Source organism: Equus przewalskii, chromosome 13, assembly GCF_037783145.1.
Source record: "Equus przewalskii isolate Varuska chromosome 13, EquPr2, whole genome shotgun sequence".
NCBI lineage: Eukaryota > Metazoa > Chordata > Mammalia > Perissodactyla > Equidae > Equus > Equus przewalskii.
Window position 1 is genome coordinate 83,903,035 of NC_091843.1, and position 12,742 is coordinate 83,915,776.

General features: G+C 44.6%; 1 protein-coding gene across 26 annotated transcripts in view; it reads right to left on the reverse strand.

Annotated features, from left to right (window-relative positions):
• Window positions 1–12,742, reverse strand: part of RASGRF2 (Ras protein specific guanine nucleotide releasing factor 2) — a 215,255-nt gene that overhangs the window by 18,286 nt on the left and 184,227 nt on the right. For all 26 annotated transcript variants that reach the window (XM_070571504.1, XM_070571516.1, XM_070571503.1 and 23 more), the window contains 3 exons: window positions 8,228–8,340; window positions 1,605–1,665; window positions 1,196–1,299 (listed from right to left, as the gene is read on the reverse strand). In XM_070571504.1, coding sequence (XP_070427605.1) covers window positions 1,196–1,299; window positions 1,605–1,665; window positions 8,228–8,340 — 278 coding nt within the window. The remainder of the gene's footprint in view (window positions 1–1,195; window positions 1,300–1,604; window positions 1,666–8,227; window positions 8,341–12,742) is intronic.

The following is a 12,742-nucleotide window of genomic DNA, read 5'->3' on the forward strand; positions in this document are numbered from 1 at the left end:
TATGCCTCTCTGAGAAAGCTGTAGCTCTGACCCTCTAACCATCCTCTGACATCCACCCTGCGACCTTGCCCCTCCATCACCACGACTATCCTCTTCTCTACATATGACATGCCTCACATTCCTACTTCTTGCCCAGCCCCTCCCGTACCTTCAATTTAGTTATTAGTTCACAGAGGAGGTGTGCCAACAGTTGGCATTTGTCCAAACAAAGGCCTTGTTTGTGGAGCTACCGAATATGACAGCTGGGGGTGAGGGGTTGGCGTTTAAAGAGCCTACCCTTACTCTACACATGAGGAAATTACAAGGCTGTGTGACGAGCCCGTGGTCTCAAAGCTCAGCAATACTTGTTGATTTATGGAAGTGGGTGAAGAACTGTAGCAGAATTTACAGCATTTATCCAAGATCAATCTTTCTCAAAGTCTCAGACCACTCAGAATTATCTGTGATTCTCAATGAAAATACAGTTTCTTGGGCCCCAAACCTACTGGAATCAGAGTCTCTGAGGGGGATACATTTTTAATGTTTCCAAAATGATTTTAGGCACCACTGTTACAGCTGCAGCGAGGTTTCTGTAATGTGAGAATGTGAGTACAGAGAAATGCACATTCCGTGGAAACTTTAGTACATATAGAGACACAAGAGTGACCATCTTGAGAGTCCTCAATATTTCCAATACAGTTGTCCCTCAGCATCCATGGGGAATTGGTTCCAGGCACGCCCCCTTCCCCCATGGAAACCAAAATCCATGGATGCTCAAGTCCCTTATATAAAATGGCCTAGTATTTGCATATAACCTATACACATCCTCCCATATACTTTAAATCATCTCTAGATTACTTATAATACCTAATACAACGTAAATGCTATATAAATAGTTGTTACACTATATTGTTCAGGGAATAATGACAAGAAAAAAAGTCCCTACATTCTCAGTACAAATGCAACCATTGTAGGCCTTTTGATCTGGGGGTGGTTGAATCTGCAAATGTGGAACCTGCAGACACAAAGGGCCAACTGTACTTTCATATCAATATTTCCAACATAAATTGGAACCAAAAGACAATCACGTGGGACCAAACCATCTTAAGATTAAGACTCAAACTCTTCGCACACACATCTGGCTTAGGACTAACGTCAACTCTACGTGGGCTGGCCCTGCCTGACAGGACCCTCCCGCTGTGAGGGCAGCACTCACTCGTAGGGAATACTTCTGAAGACGATGTGGTCCAGGAGGGTGATCTGCTCCGCCAGCTCCATGGCTGACAAGGTCTCAAAGCACTCGGCCTTCGGACAGTCCGTCTGCAAGAGACGAGGGGGACAACGAAACAGACCCTGGAGTGAGGTGACTGTCAGCTCTCTGCAGCTGCTGAGGTACCAAGACCATCACAGAGTCTAGCTATGAAGAAAATGGCAGAAAGCTCAGAAATGTCAGCCGCCATGAACACCATGGGCCAATTGCTAACCCCCAAGCCGCATGTGTTCATCTCACAGAGCTTCCTCAGCAGAACACACGGTCAAGCGCTCAGTTCGTCACAGGCATTCTGCTTGCCCTCCAGAGGCAGTTTGCACATAATTGTGCTGGATAGGGCCGTGGCTGAACTTACCAGTTGAATTATGTCCTCTAATTTTAGGTGGATGTCATCTTGATCATCTTGTGAAAGGGCCCTAAAAAAAACACATCAAAATAGCCTCCATGAAGAGAAAGCAGACATGCCAGGAATGAAATGACAAAATGCAGTTGGGTTTTCGCTGGGTGGAAAGGTGGAGGGCTTGGTCCGCGAGGACGTGCCACTAGCTGGAGGCTGTAGAGATCTGAGATGGACACAGGCCATCAGGAAAGCAGAAAAATATGTCAAAGGCACCAGAGGCTCACCAAGACAGCTGACTTGTAACAAGGAGCCAACTTGTTACATACAAGGTTGTAAATGAAACACTGATCATCAAAGGGAAACCGAGGGTGAGCTGGTGGGCTCTGCACCACCGAGAGGAGCCACGCCTGGATTCGGGCATCCTGGAATAGTCAATCAGGGATTCTCAAAGGATGAGTGCCCCATCCACGCTCCTCCAGCTCCTAACCTGGCCCTTCCCTGCTGATGCTGAGGCAGAAGATGAAGAGCCAGCCCCTCCCCATGCGGAAGTAGACCAGAAGCTCTGGGAAGCTCCTTGGTGGCAAGAATTTGAAGACTGCCAGGCAGAAGCCAAGAGGTAAATTCTCCCCCTTGCTCCTCTGATGCACCTTCCTGAGACTCACGTGGTCCTGTATCCCCACACACGGTGTTATTCAGCTCCCAATAAATATTTTTTTTTTGATAAGTGATGAGTGAATGAATGAATAATATGCAAGTTAATTAACACTGAAGTGGGTGCTGGTTTTAGAGTGGGAGTGATACTTCGTGTCCAACAGACGTTCAGAGTCCAGGAGAATTACACTGATTATATAACTTGCCATCTGGGACAAGCACTTCAAGTTTTCCAGAATGAAAGCACAGTGACATATTAAAAGTATTAAAATATCTGGGGCCAGCCCACTGGCTAAGTGGTTAAGTTCACGTGCTCTGCTTCAGTGGCCAGTAGTTCACTGGTTCGGATCCTGGGTGTGGACCTACACACTGCTCATCAAGCCATACTGTGGCAGCATCCCATTTAGAAGAACTAGAATGACTGACAACTAGGATATACAACTATGTACTGGGGCTTGGGAAGAAAAAGAGGAAGATCAGCACCAGATGTTAGCTCAGGGCCAATCTTCCTCACCAAAAAAAACAGTATTAAAATATCTAAACAGTACTAAACCATGTTGCCTGTCTGCTAGAGGAAGCAAATTTTAAAAGAAATAACTATGTGGGGCCACCCTGTGGTCAAATGGTTAAAGTTCCTTGACCTCCATTTTGGTTGCCTGGGTTCAGGGTTTTGGATTCTGGGTATGGACCTACTCCACTCATCAGCCATGCTGGGTAGGCATCCCACATACAAAATAGAGGAAGACTGGCACAGATGTTAGCTCAGGGAGAATCTTCCTCATGAAAAAAAAAAAGATGTGACGTTCTCTTGTGTTCTGAATTGATTAAACAAAACTACCACCCACAACAATACAAAATCAATAGAGATGGCTTACTGTATGACCCCTACATGATCGGCATGTGCTAAGCATCTGACATACACTATCTCCTATATCACAAAAAATCCCTTCAAAGTAAACATTGTTATCTCGTCTTACAGATGAGGAAACAAAAGCACAAAAATCAACTAACTTGTCCCAAGTTTAGTCCGGTGATGCTCTCCTGCCACTCTGTGCTTCTCTTAAGCAGGCTTATGGAAGAGAGAAGAATCCTTCTAGCTCATATGAGTGGCAAGCCTCTTGCCAGCAATTAGCCACATTTGTGAGCAGAAAGAAGCGGTTACCATATGATAAAGGGCATATTAAGGAAAAGAAAAAATAAATAAGCACAACTCTTTCTCCAAAGACTGTTAAATCACATTTAAGGATTACACACAGGGAATAAAGGTGACTCTCCCAAAGTGTTTGGCATTCTTTCCACTGTAGTCTAGGTTCCTGGAGAAAGATCGGTGGCCACATAACTCTGTGTACCCGTGGAAAAGATCTTTTTTATGAGGCTGGGCAATATTCTTCCCTTGGAAAGAAATGGTCAACAAGTTAGTTAGCTTCTCTCAAATGTTCCTCTCCTCAATGATCTTACCCAATGTTCCAAGATATTCTCCAGTCCCATTAAGTTATCTAGCATTTTCTCTCTTCATGAGAGCCTTGTTGATGCTGCCTGGGGCTTTGAGATGCTTGGGGGTGGGCTTTTCATGACCTGAGCTCATTCCAGTTGACCATGCAAGAAGTCAACCACTGCTTCTTTTCATTTTGTGGCATTTCAGGTGTCTACAAAAGACTCTACACTGCATAGATTCAGAAGCCAGCTGGTGAGACAGCGTTATAAAGGAGGTATTTTAGAAAGACAAAAGTCTTGAGCAGAGGGTTTTGTTCACAAAAAGGGCAACAAACTACCTGTGCTAATAAGCTTATTCACTATAAAGTGACTGCTGTGAGACTATGTGAGGTCAGCTCATCACAGAAAGCTGTCACTCTACTGTATTACTGTAATAGACGTTTAAATACATGTTTCATGCCTACATCTCACTGTTGTACGACTCGAACACATATAAACCTCAAATGTCAGGGCTACATTCAATTCAAGACGGTATGCTGTTAGCTCTCACAATCATAACTTGTATTCCCTGGGAGGAATGTTCAGAAATGTTCCCCTTCCGATGTGAAGGCCTCTCTACCTCCAGTCCAGTTCCCAAACAGGAAGGATTTGCTTCTGGTCTTCTGACTAACTTAGAGTTCTGATGAAGACTCCAGGATCCTGGGTTTTCCCCACATCTACCAGTCAGTTGGATCAGTCTAACAGCTCTGCATTTATAATGAAACACCAGATAAACTTAAAAGGAAACGCGATTATCCAAATTCCATGACTGGAAAATTCCTCCTTCAATTGTAGAAATCAGTTACTCTTTAAAACAGAGCCAAGAGCAACCAGCCTCTATCCTCAGATTGGTCTACACTCTCTGGGTTGCTGGCTCACCACTGGCACTGGCTGGCTTGAGCCCCTGACATGGCTTGCCTCAGACTCTGCTCAGCCCCACCTCAGCGGACTTTGTGGATGGTTTAGCGTCCTGTTGCTTCACCTTCTGGGACCTGTCAGACCATCTCCTACTTCCTATGCTTTCTCAAGGATGGCTTTCCTTCCCTCCAGGCTTACCTGATCCCATTGCTACCCATGCTCTGGCACATGGTGTCCATAAGTACGTGGAAACCTTTAATGCTAAAATCTCCCGGCTTTGCCTGGAAATAACTCATTGTTTGTTTCCAAATTAAGAAATGAACTAACAAGAATATCTTTATAATTTTCAGGGCTGTTCAATAATCCTTTTGTTTCTGTTTCTTTCTCTTATACTCCGTGACGTTTTTCCCACAGAGGGATTTTACGAATGATGGCATTCCTTCAGTTGGTGCTTCCATCTAGGTCTTACTTCCTACCCTAATTTTTAATCCTTCTGATATAATTTTTAAAAATTTAAATATATAAATTTCATACATATAAACATAAATATCTGAAACGGCAAGTTATCAAAGTTAACGTATCATTTATTCCTCCTATAATCACAATCTTACATGACAGGGCAGGGACCCCTTAAACACAGGACAGGCAGAGTGAATTATGTGGCAGGGGAAATTCAATCTAAGGATCAGTAGTTTTCTTGCAGTAGGATTTTTTTTGCACAAATCTGTTTACCGGCTTGTTGGGAAGATAAGTTAGTGCCCCAGAGATCCAGCTGACCCAAAATGGGACTCAGGGTCTGGCTGTCTGCTCAGCTAATAGTCTGGTGACTGCACTGGTGTCTGTCTGCTTTTGTTGATATGTTCAGGGCTAAACAAAGACTTTTGTTTTGACTTCCTGTGGGAGGAAGATGGTCAGAGGTGGGAGAATGGATGGGGTATTGTAACATCCATTCTCTGCTTGGCTCCTTGGGTGGATTTTGAATTATGGTGAGAGACTGAGACCCCAGACTGAGGGAGGCTGCTCTGGAGTCCAGGTGGCACAGGGATGGGGCTGGTGGCATCCTTCTCAGCTTTTTGATTGGGAAATGGTGGCTTCCGAAGATTGTCAGGCAGCATTCTCAACAGAAACAGTGACATTCACAGTTGGCACGAATAGCATCTCCCACTCAAGCGGCCTGGCAGCGGTGAGCTTGAATACAGATGCTGAGGCAGAAAAATGACTGGGTTCGTTCCTGAGCACACATGTCTTGGGACTTTTAGAATACCTTGGGAAGACTTTTGCAAGGGACTAGAATTCTGGGTGGGCAGCTGGGGGCACCCCATCAGTGGAATTGCTTTTTTGTTTTGTTTTTGACTTCCTTTTTCTTCTACAAAATAGAAGTAAGTGGGTTATGACGGTGGGGTTTTTTTTTTTGGTAACAGCTTTATTCAGAGATCATTCACATAACAAACAATTCACCCATTTAAAGTATATCTTTGGATGATTTTTTATTGTATTCACATCCTTGTGCAACACTGAATTTAGTTTTAATATATTATATTTTTGGGTATAGACAAGGCGATGAAGTCTAAGGAAAGCTGAGTTTGACTAAGATCCAGCCCCATTTTACTTCGGCCATATGGCCTGGATGGCAGAAACTATTTTTCCCAAAAGCTACTGTCAGTGCTTTCTAATAATAATAACAATAATGATAATAATAACCGTGGCAGTAATATGAGTGCTAATTATGTTTCAGGCATTGTGTTGCCCTCTTTATACATATTATTCCATGCAATCTTCACAACAGCCCGATGAGGTAGGGAGGATTATTAGCCCCATTTTATAAACGAGGAAAGTGAGGTTTAGATTGGTTAAGAAAGTTGACAGCATAAGTAGCTGAGCCAAGATTTAAACCTGTGACATCCTGCAAAGTTCGAATCAGACTCTGCTGGCGTTATACTCCCAGGCTGTACCATCTACTAAAACTTCTACTCTTTATCCGTCTCACACCTCTAATTCTCAGGTCATTTATTCAGCAAAGAGAATTTGCACGTCTTAAGCCTGATGAGCAATGAAGACCTGGGAAGGAATAGGAATCTTCTTAAGTGCCAACTTCAGTTAACAGCAGCGTCAGTCAACAGAGTTCGCTGCTTATTGGCGCAGGCAGAGAGCTGGCGGGATGGACTGGTCATGTCTGGCACGGGTGTTGTGAGGGGAGGGCAGCCTGAGGGCTCCATACCCCAATCCTGACAGTCTTTCCCCCACTGAGCGCCCTCATTTCCCTGACAGCTAGCCAGTCAATTGTCCCTGGGGACACACACTTCTAGAATGTAGTTCTTGGTTTGCAGCTGCATAACTCCAACCTCTGCTTCCATCTTCACATGACATTCTCTCTGTGTCTCTGTGTTCATGTGGCCATCTTCTTATAAGGACACCAGTCATTGGGTTGGGGCCCACCCTACTCCAGCTTGACTTTATCTTAACTAATTATGCCTGCAATGACCCTATTTCCAAATAAGGTCACACTTTGACTGACTGGGGAGTGGGACTTCTACACACCGTTTTTTGGTGGGGGACACAATTCAACCTATAATAGGCCCTAGACCAAAGAAGGGGCTGGCTATCAGATCTTGAGCTAAGGGCTAAGAATGACTTATGGGCCAGTTGCTAAAATGTTAGAGACCCAAATCGGGCATTGCTACATAGGGGAGCGACTTCCAAAAACATGGTGGACTGAGCTAAAATGGACTCCTCTCCACACACAAGCATTCTGGATAACAAAGAAACAATATAGCCAAGCTCAGAAGAAAGAAAAGATTCTTTCCAGAGGTTTCACATGAAGAGGGAACTAGAAGTCAGAATAGCAAGGGAGTTCCAGGCTCTAGCATGTAGATGCTGGGCTTCCTACCCCAAGCAGGGATAGACCACACCGCCATGAGTGAGGTGGAAAGCCATAACTAAAATGTCTGCACAAAGCCATTGATGGTTGCCCTCCTCAAAGAGAGTAGACTAGGAAAAGAATCCACCTATCCATTCAAGAAGCTATAGGAGATGCTGGGTGGACAGATACAAACAGGTCTCTAGTGGGAAACCCAAAGTTCAAAAAAAAAGTCTTTATCATGTAGAGTGTGGGGTCCAAATTTATACAACCTACATGATGTGGAAATCCTGACCTGAGAAGCTGACAGTAAAATTGGCCTAGGACTGGTGAAGCAAGCTGAAGAGAATGCCTAACTAGTCCATGTTGGCACATCCACAAGCCAGGGGCACAAGACTCCCACAGAAGCGCTACCAGCAATAAACATGAGCTCATGATAAACAATGAGAACCCACGTGAGGAAAAAACTTCTCTGCAATGCCTGCTGGACGTGCGGGAGAGGATCCTCAAGCCTCCCCCCTTGCACTTTTGGTTCTCCAGTAAACCACTGTCTGCCCACACAAATAGGGGGACTGCACGCCACACAAGTTATGTCTCCGGGGCCAAAGCCTTCCAGAGGCAGCCGACCCCAACCATCCCCAGGAAAGAGGAGACGCTAGGTAACACTCTACCAGTGAGAACACGACCCCTGCCGCCCCAGGAGGCTAAGACGTACCCTTCTGGTTGGATAGGATCTTCTTTTCTAGGAACATGGCACAAATCAACCAATGTGAGTCACAGGCACCTGCAGTTGCCTTACCTCAGGATATTTGCCGTGGCTTTCCTTTCTTGCGGAAGAAGGTCTGGATCTCGCAAAACTTCTTCTAGCAAATTTAAGACGTTCATCTTTAGTTCATTGTTGAGTTCAAAATCCTATAATATAAAATGAATCTTTTTAAATTCCAGTTTTGAAGGGTTTAGCTCCATGACACATGAAACCACTCCTCAAGATAAAGAGACATGTGCTTCCGTCAGCCCGGAACACGGTGCCTGCTCCCCATGTTTATCTCTATTCATCTTTCAGGTCTAGGAGGTGACACATTTTTTCGCAAGAGCCTTCCCTCATTGACCCAGTGGGGTAAAGAGCTTTGACTTGGTGCTCCCATGATGCCCCCATCATAACCCACTGTATTGTAAGGGCCAATTTTATTGTGGGGTTTCCCACTGGACCATGAGTAAGATCAGTAACTGGGGCAGAGCAATAGCTCAAAAAAAGATTTGTTGCAAGAATAAAATCTGATATGTGGGCAGTGACTTGAATGAAGAACTTCAGTGCAGATATGCTCAAGGTTAAAGAATAAATGATGTACACACACTGAAGGGGCTGTGTCAAATAAACACAGGAGTGACACTGAAGGGGCAGCCACTGGGCAACGTTAGGACAATGTGAGCATCAAAATGAATAATGACAGTAATAAGTAACAACCGATGGACTCAAAGAAACTGCAAGCCCCTACTGAGGCTCACAAACAAATACATAAATAGATACACACATACAGAGGGTGGAAGAGAAAACTACATTTTATAGTGGAATTCCAACTGACAAATGCAAAGGAATACAAGAATCAGAAAATCACCATTTTTGACCAAAGCAGTAATAACTGATTAAGGCAAGGATCATGAATGGATGCTAAAATGGTAGATGAAATCTAATGAGGAACAGAATTAACAGCAGCAGAGTAACTCCCCCAACCCTGCCCTGAGATTATTTGTAAATTACTAAAGGAGAACCTGGCAGAAACCACTGTAACCAAGTAATGACAGTTACCGATACTGGAACCAACCAACATCATGTACCTACTAATGCAATGAATGCTCTGTGCAGAAGCATCGCTTACTCAGTATTTTGGCCCCAAATGCATAATCTTGATGTAATTGGGAGGAAGCACTGGCCTGAGCTCTTCAAAGGTGTTGATATCACAAAAGGCAAAGAAAAACTGAGTAACTTTTCCAGTTTAAAGGACACAAAAGGGACCGCAGCTAAATGCAACGTGTGAACTTGGATTAGATCTGGGATCAAGGGGGAAATGCTATAAACGGCATTAATAATACCCTTATAAAGGGACAACTGGCAAAAATTGAATTAGGGGGCCCAGCCTGGTGGCACAGTGGTTAAGTTCACAGGCTCTGCTTCAGTGGCCCAGGAATCGCGGGTTCAGATCCTTGGTGCGGACCTACACACCACTTATGAAGCCATGCTGTGGTGGCACCCCAAATACAAAATAGCAGAAGATTAGCATGGATGTTAGCTCAGGGCCAATCTTCTGCACCAAAACAAAACAAAAATAAAAACAAAATCACACACACATACACAAAATTGAGTTAGGACTATGTACCAGTTGATAGCATTATATCAACGTTAAATTGTCCTGAATTTGATCATTTTACTGAGGCTATGTAAGAGCAAGTCTTTGTGCTTTAGAGGGAGGAGGGGGCGGGGAGAGAACAAATATGGTAAACATGTTAATGAGTAGTGATTCTAGATGTGCACCAGCGTACTTGTTTTATTCTGGCAATTCTTCTCTTGATTTGAAAATTTTCAAGGTAAAACATTGAAAAAAAGAATAAAGAGGTAGAGTTGTGGTTCTTGTACTCTTACTTAAATGCATTTTTATGAAACACCAGTGGGCAGCACCTTGGGATTGTCAGGTGTTCAGAGATGAGCTGCATGCTTAATAGACTCCATCTTTACATGTGTGGCAGGAAGGTTCATTTTCCCTCCTATATAACGTTACTCATTACAACTACAATTTAACTTTAAGAAAAGTCTTTTTTTTTTTAAGATTGGCACCTGAGCTAACATCTGTTGCTAATCTTTTTTTTCCTTCTTCTTCTCCTCAAAGCCCCCCAGTACATAGTTGCATATTCCAGTTGTAGGTCCTTCTGGTTGTGCTATGTGGGACGCCACCTTAGCATGGCCTGATGAGCAGTGCTAGTAGGTCCATGCCCAGGATTCGAACCGGTGAAACCCTGGGCCACCAAAATGAGGCACGCAAACTTAACTACTCGGTCAGGAAATTTTTCCTAAAATTTCACCTACTGATTGTCCTACAGCTTCTTGGCTATTGACTTTTCTTTTAAAACGTATACAAAGAGAAGAGAGTAAAATCTTGCAGCTGTTTTTTCCTTTGTCCCACCGCCTCCGCGATTTCAAGGTTTGTGAACAGATAATGATCTCACTACTTCAATCTGTGTGCACTGCCAAAGGTTCTCTCAGTCATCAGGAGTCTTTTTCCTCAATGAATATTTGATGTTCATTAGTGAGATGACCGAGTCCTCCTGTAGCTACGTCAAGTCTCTAATGATGCAAATAATCTCCTTATTACAAATGGATTAATGGGAAGGACATCAGGCTGGTGTTTGGACCTTGCTGAGGGCCAACTAATGGCTTCATCGACAAGCATCATTGAGCACCAACTGTGCCCCATCCTGGGCTCCACAGCAGGAACGCTTCTGAGCCCCCAGAAAGGCAAGGGGTCTGATAGGTTTGGTTAAGGAAAACAGACGCAATCTTATTATTCGGAGCTCCAGGAAGACTAGATTGAGAAAGACCTCTGGAAACTTGGTGAAATCTGCCCAGACACGATTGGAAGCAGGATGAATGGCTACAGGCGAACATTCGCTCTGCTGATGACGTAGCTGGCTAACAGAAAGCAGATTCTCTGCTGAGTTTGAAATGCAAGAATTCTCACTCATGATTTCCCCTTACATTTGCACAGGTTTTTACCATGTTCAAAGTGACCTCCTGTACATGATTTCAGTTCTTCCTCAGCTGACCCGGGGCAAATGAAGCAGGAACCATGATCTTTTTTCACAGACGAGCCACTGAGGCTGAGGGATGTGGTCATATGGGCCGAGGTGAGACATGAAAGGAGGTGGCAGTGCCGGGACCAGAACACAGGTCTTCCATGTCACTCTGGAAAGAATCCTTTACACCTGCGCTTCTCAAACTGTCCTGTGCCCACAAATTGCCACAGATTGTGGTGCAGCAGATCTGGAATGGGGACGGAGATTCTACTGTTCTGAGCTCATCACACTTTGAGTAGCAAGACTTTGCCATTGTTTATTTATTTTTAATTCAGCCAAAAACAACTCCTCACAAACTGATTTAAAAAAATCTGAATCCTCTGATGTACCATCTGGAATGTAAAATTTTCTTTTTTACCAATGCATGTAAAATGCAGACTTGGCCACTCAAAATTCCCTGCTAAAAATACGGTAGCTACCACGCAATAAAAAGAAACCTGAAGCAGCTAAAAGCACTTGCCCCATTTAAATCCAGAGGTAGATTATTCATAATAAGTCTGACAATAATAAGACAGCCATTTTGTAATTATCTAGAATCTAATTTTTGGCTGCATTTCCCCAAGCTCTGAAATGGGAAAGGAGAATGCTCCTGGTGGAACACAGGCTCCTTCCCAGAGGCAGCAATCGGGGCGCCCACGAGATGGCGCTCCTGAGTCGTCCGGCTACCAGGGAGTCGGCGTCGCCTTTCCGCTTGGACACCGCCAGCCCAGTGCAGAGTGATGCAGACCGGGCGCCTGGACGCGGCCAGCCGGGTGCAGAGCGAGCACGGCCCTGCCTGAGCAGGGAAGGTGCCGGCTGAAGAATATCTTACAGCGCTTCATGCTCCAGATGAGCGAACCCCCCTGGCTCCCAGGAGGACCTGAGGCGTTCACTGCTATTATCACAGCCACAGCTGACAGAGGTTGGCTTTGTTTCCAATTTTTGAAGCAGGGATGAGGAGACAGAAGATTGGAAAAAAGAAACCACACTGGTTTCAAAAGCGGAGAGCCCAGAAGATGTGAGACATGTACATTTCAATCTCTGAAAAGGAGACTACAGCTCTTCTTTCAACAATTACTGAGCATGTCAATCTATAAGGCTCTGGGGGAGGCAGGGCAGTGACCAGAAAACTGGACGTTTGGGTAGATGATGGAAATGTTAACCAATGAAACCCAGACACTGAAATGCAGGCAAGGCGTGGCAGTGCCCCACTGGGTCTCAGGAGAGGGGCTGTACCCGGGAACACCCTGCAAGAGGTGACAGCCCAGGTGCAGGGTCAGGGAACGGAGTGGGGCACCCAGCAAACACTTAGGAACAAAAAGCTACCAACAGGCGATATTAGAATCCTCCCCCGGAGATAAGCTATTGTGAGATGAGGGTATCTCACTACAATTTTATTGCCTCTACTCAAACACATTCATAAATGATCGGAGAGTCAGTGTTTTCCCTCCGTTAGTGAACAACTCCTGAGGTAATTATCCTAACTAAG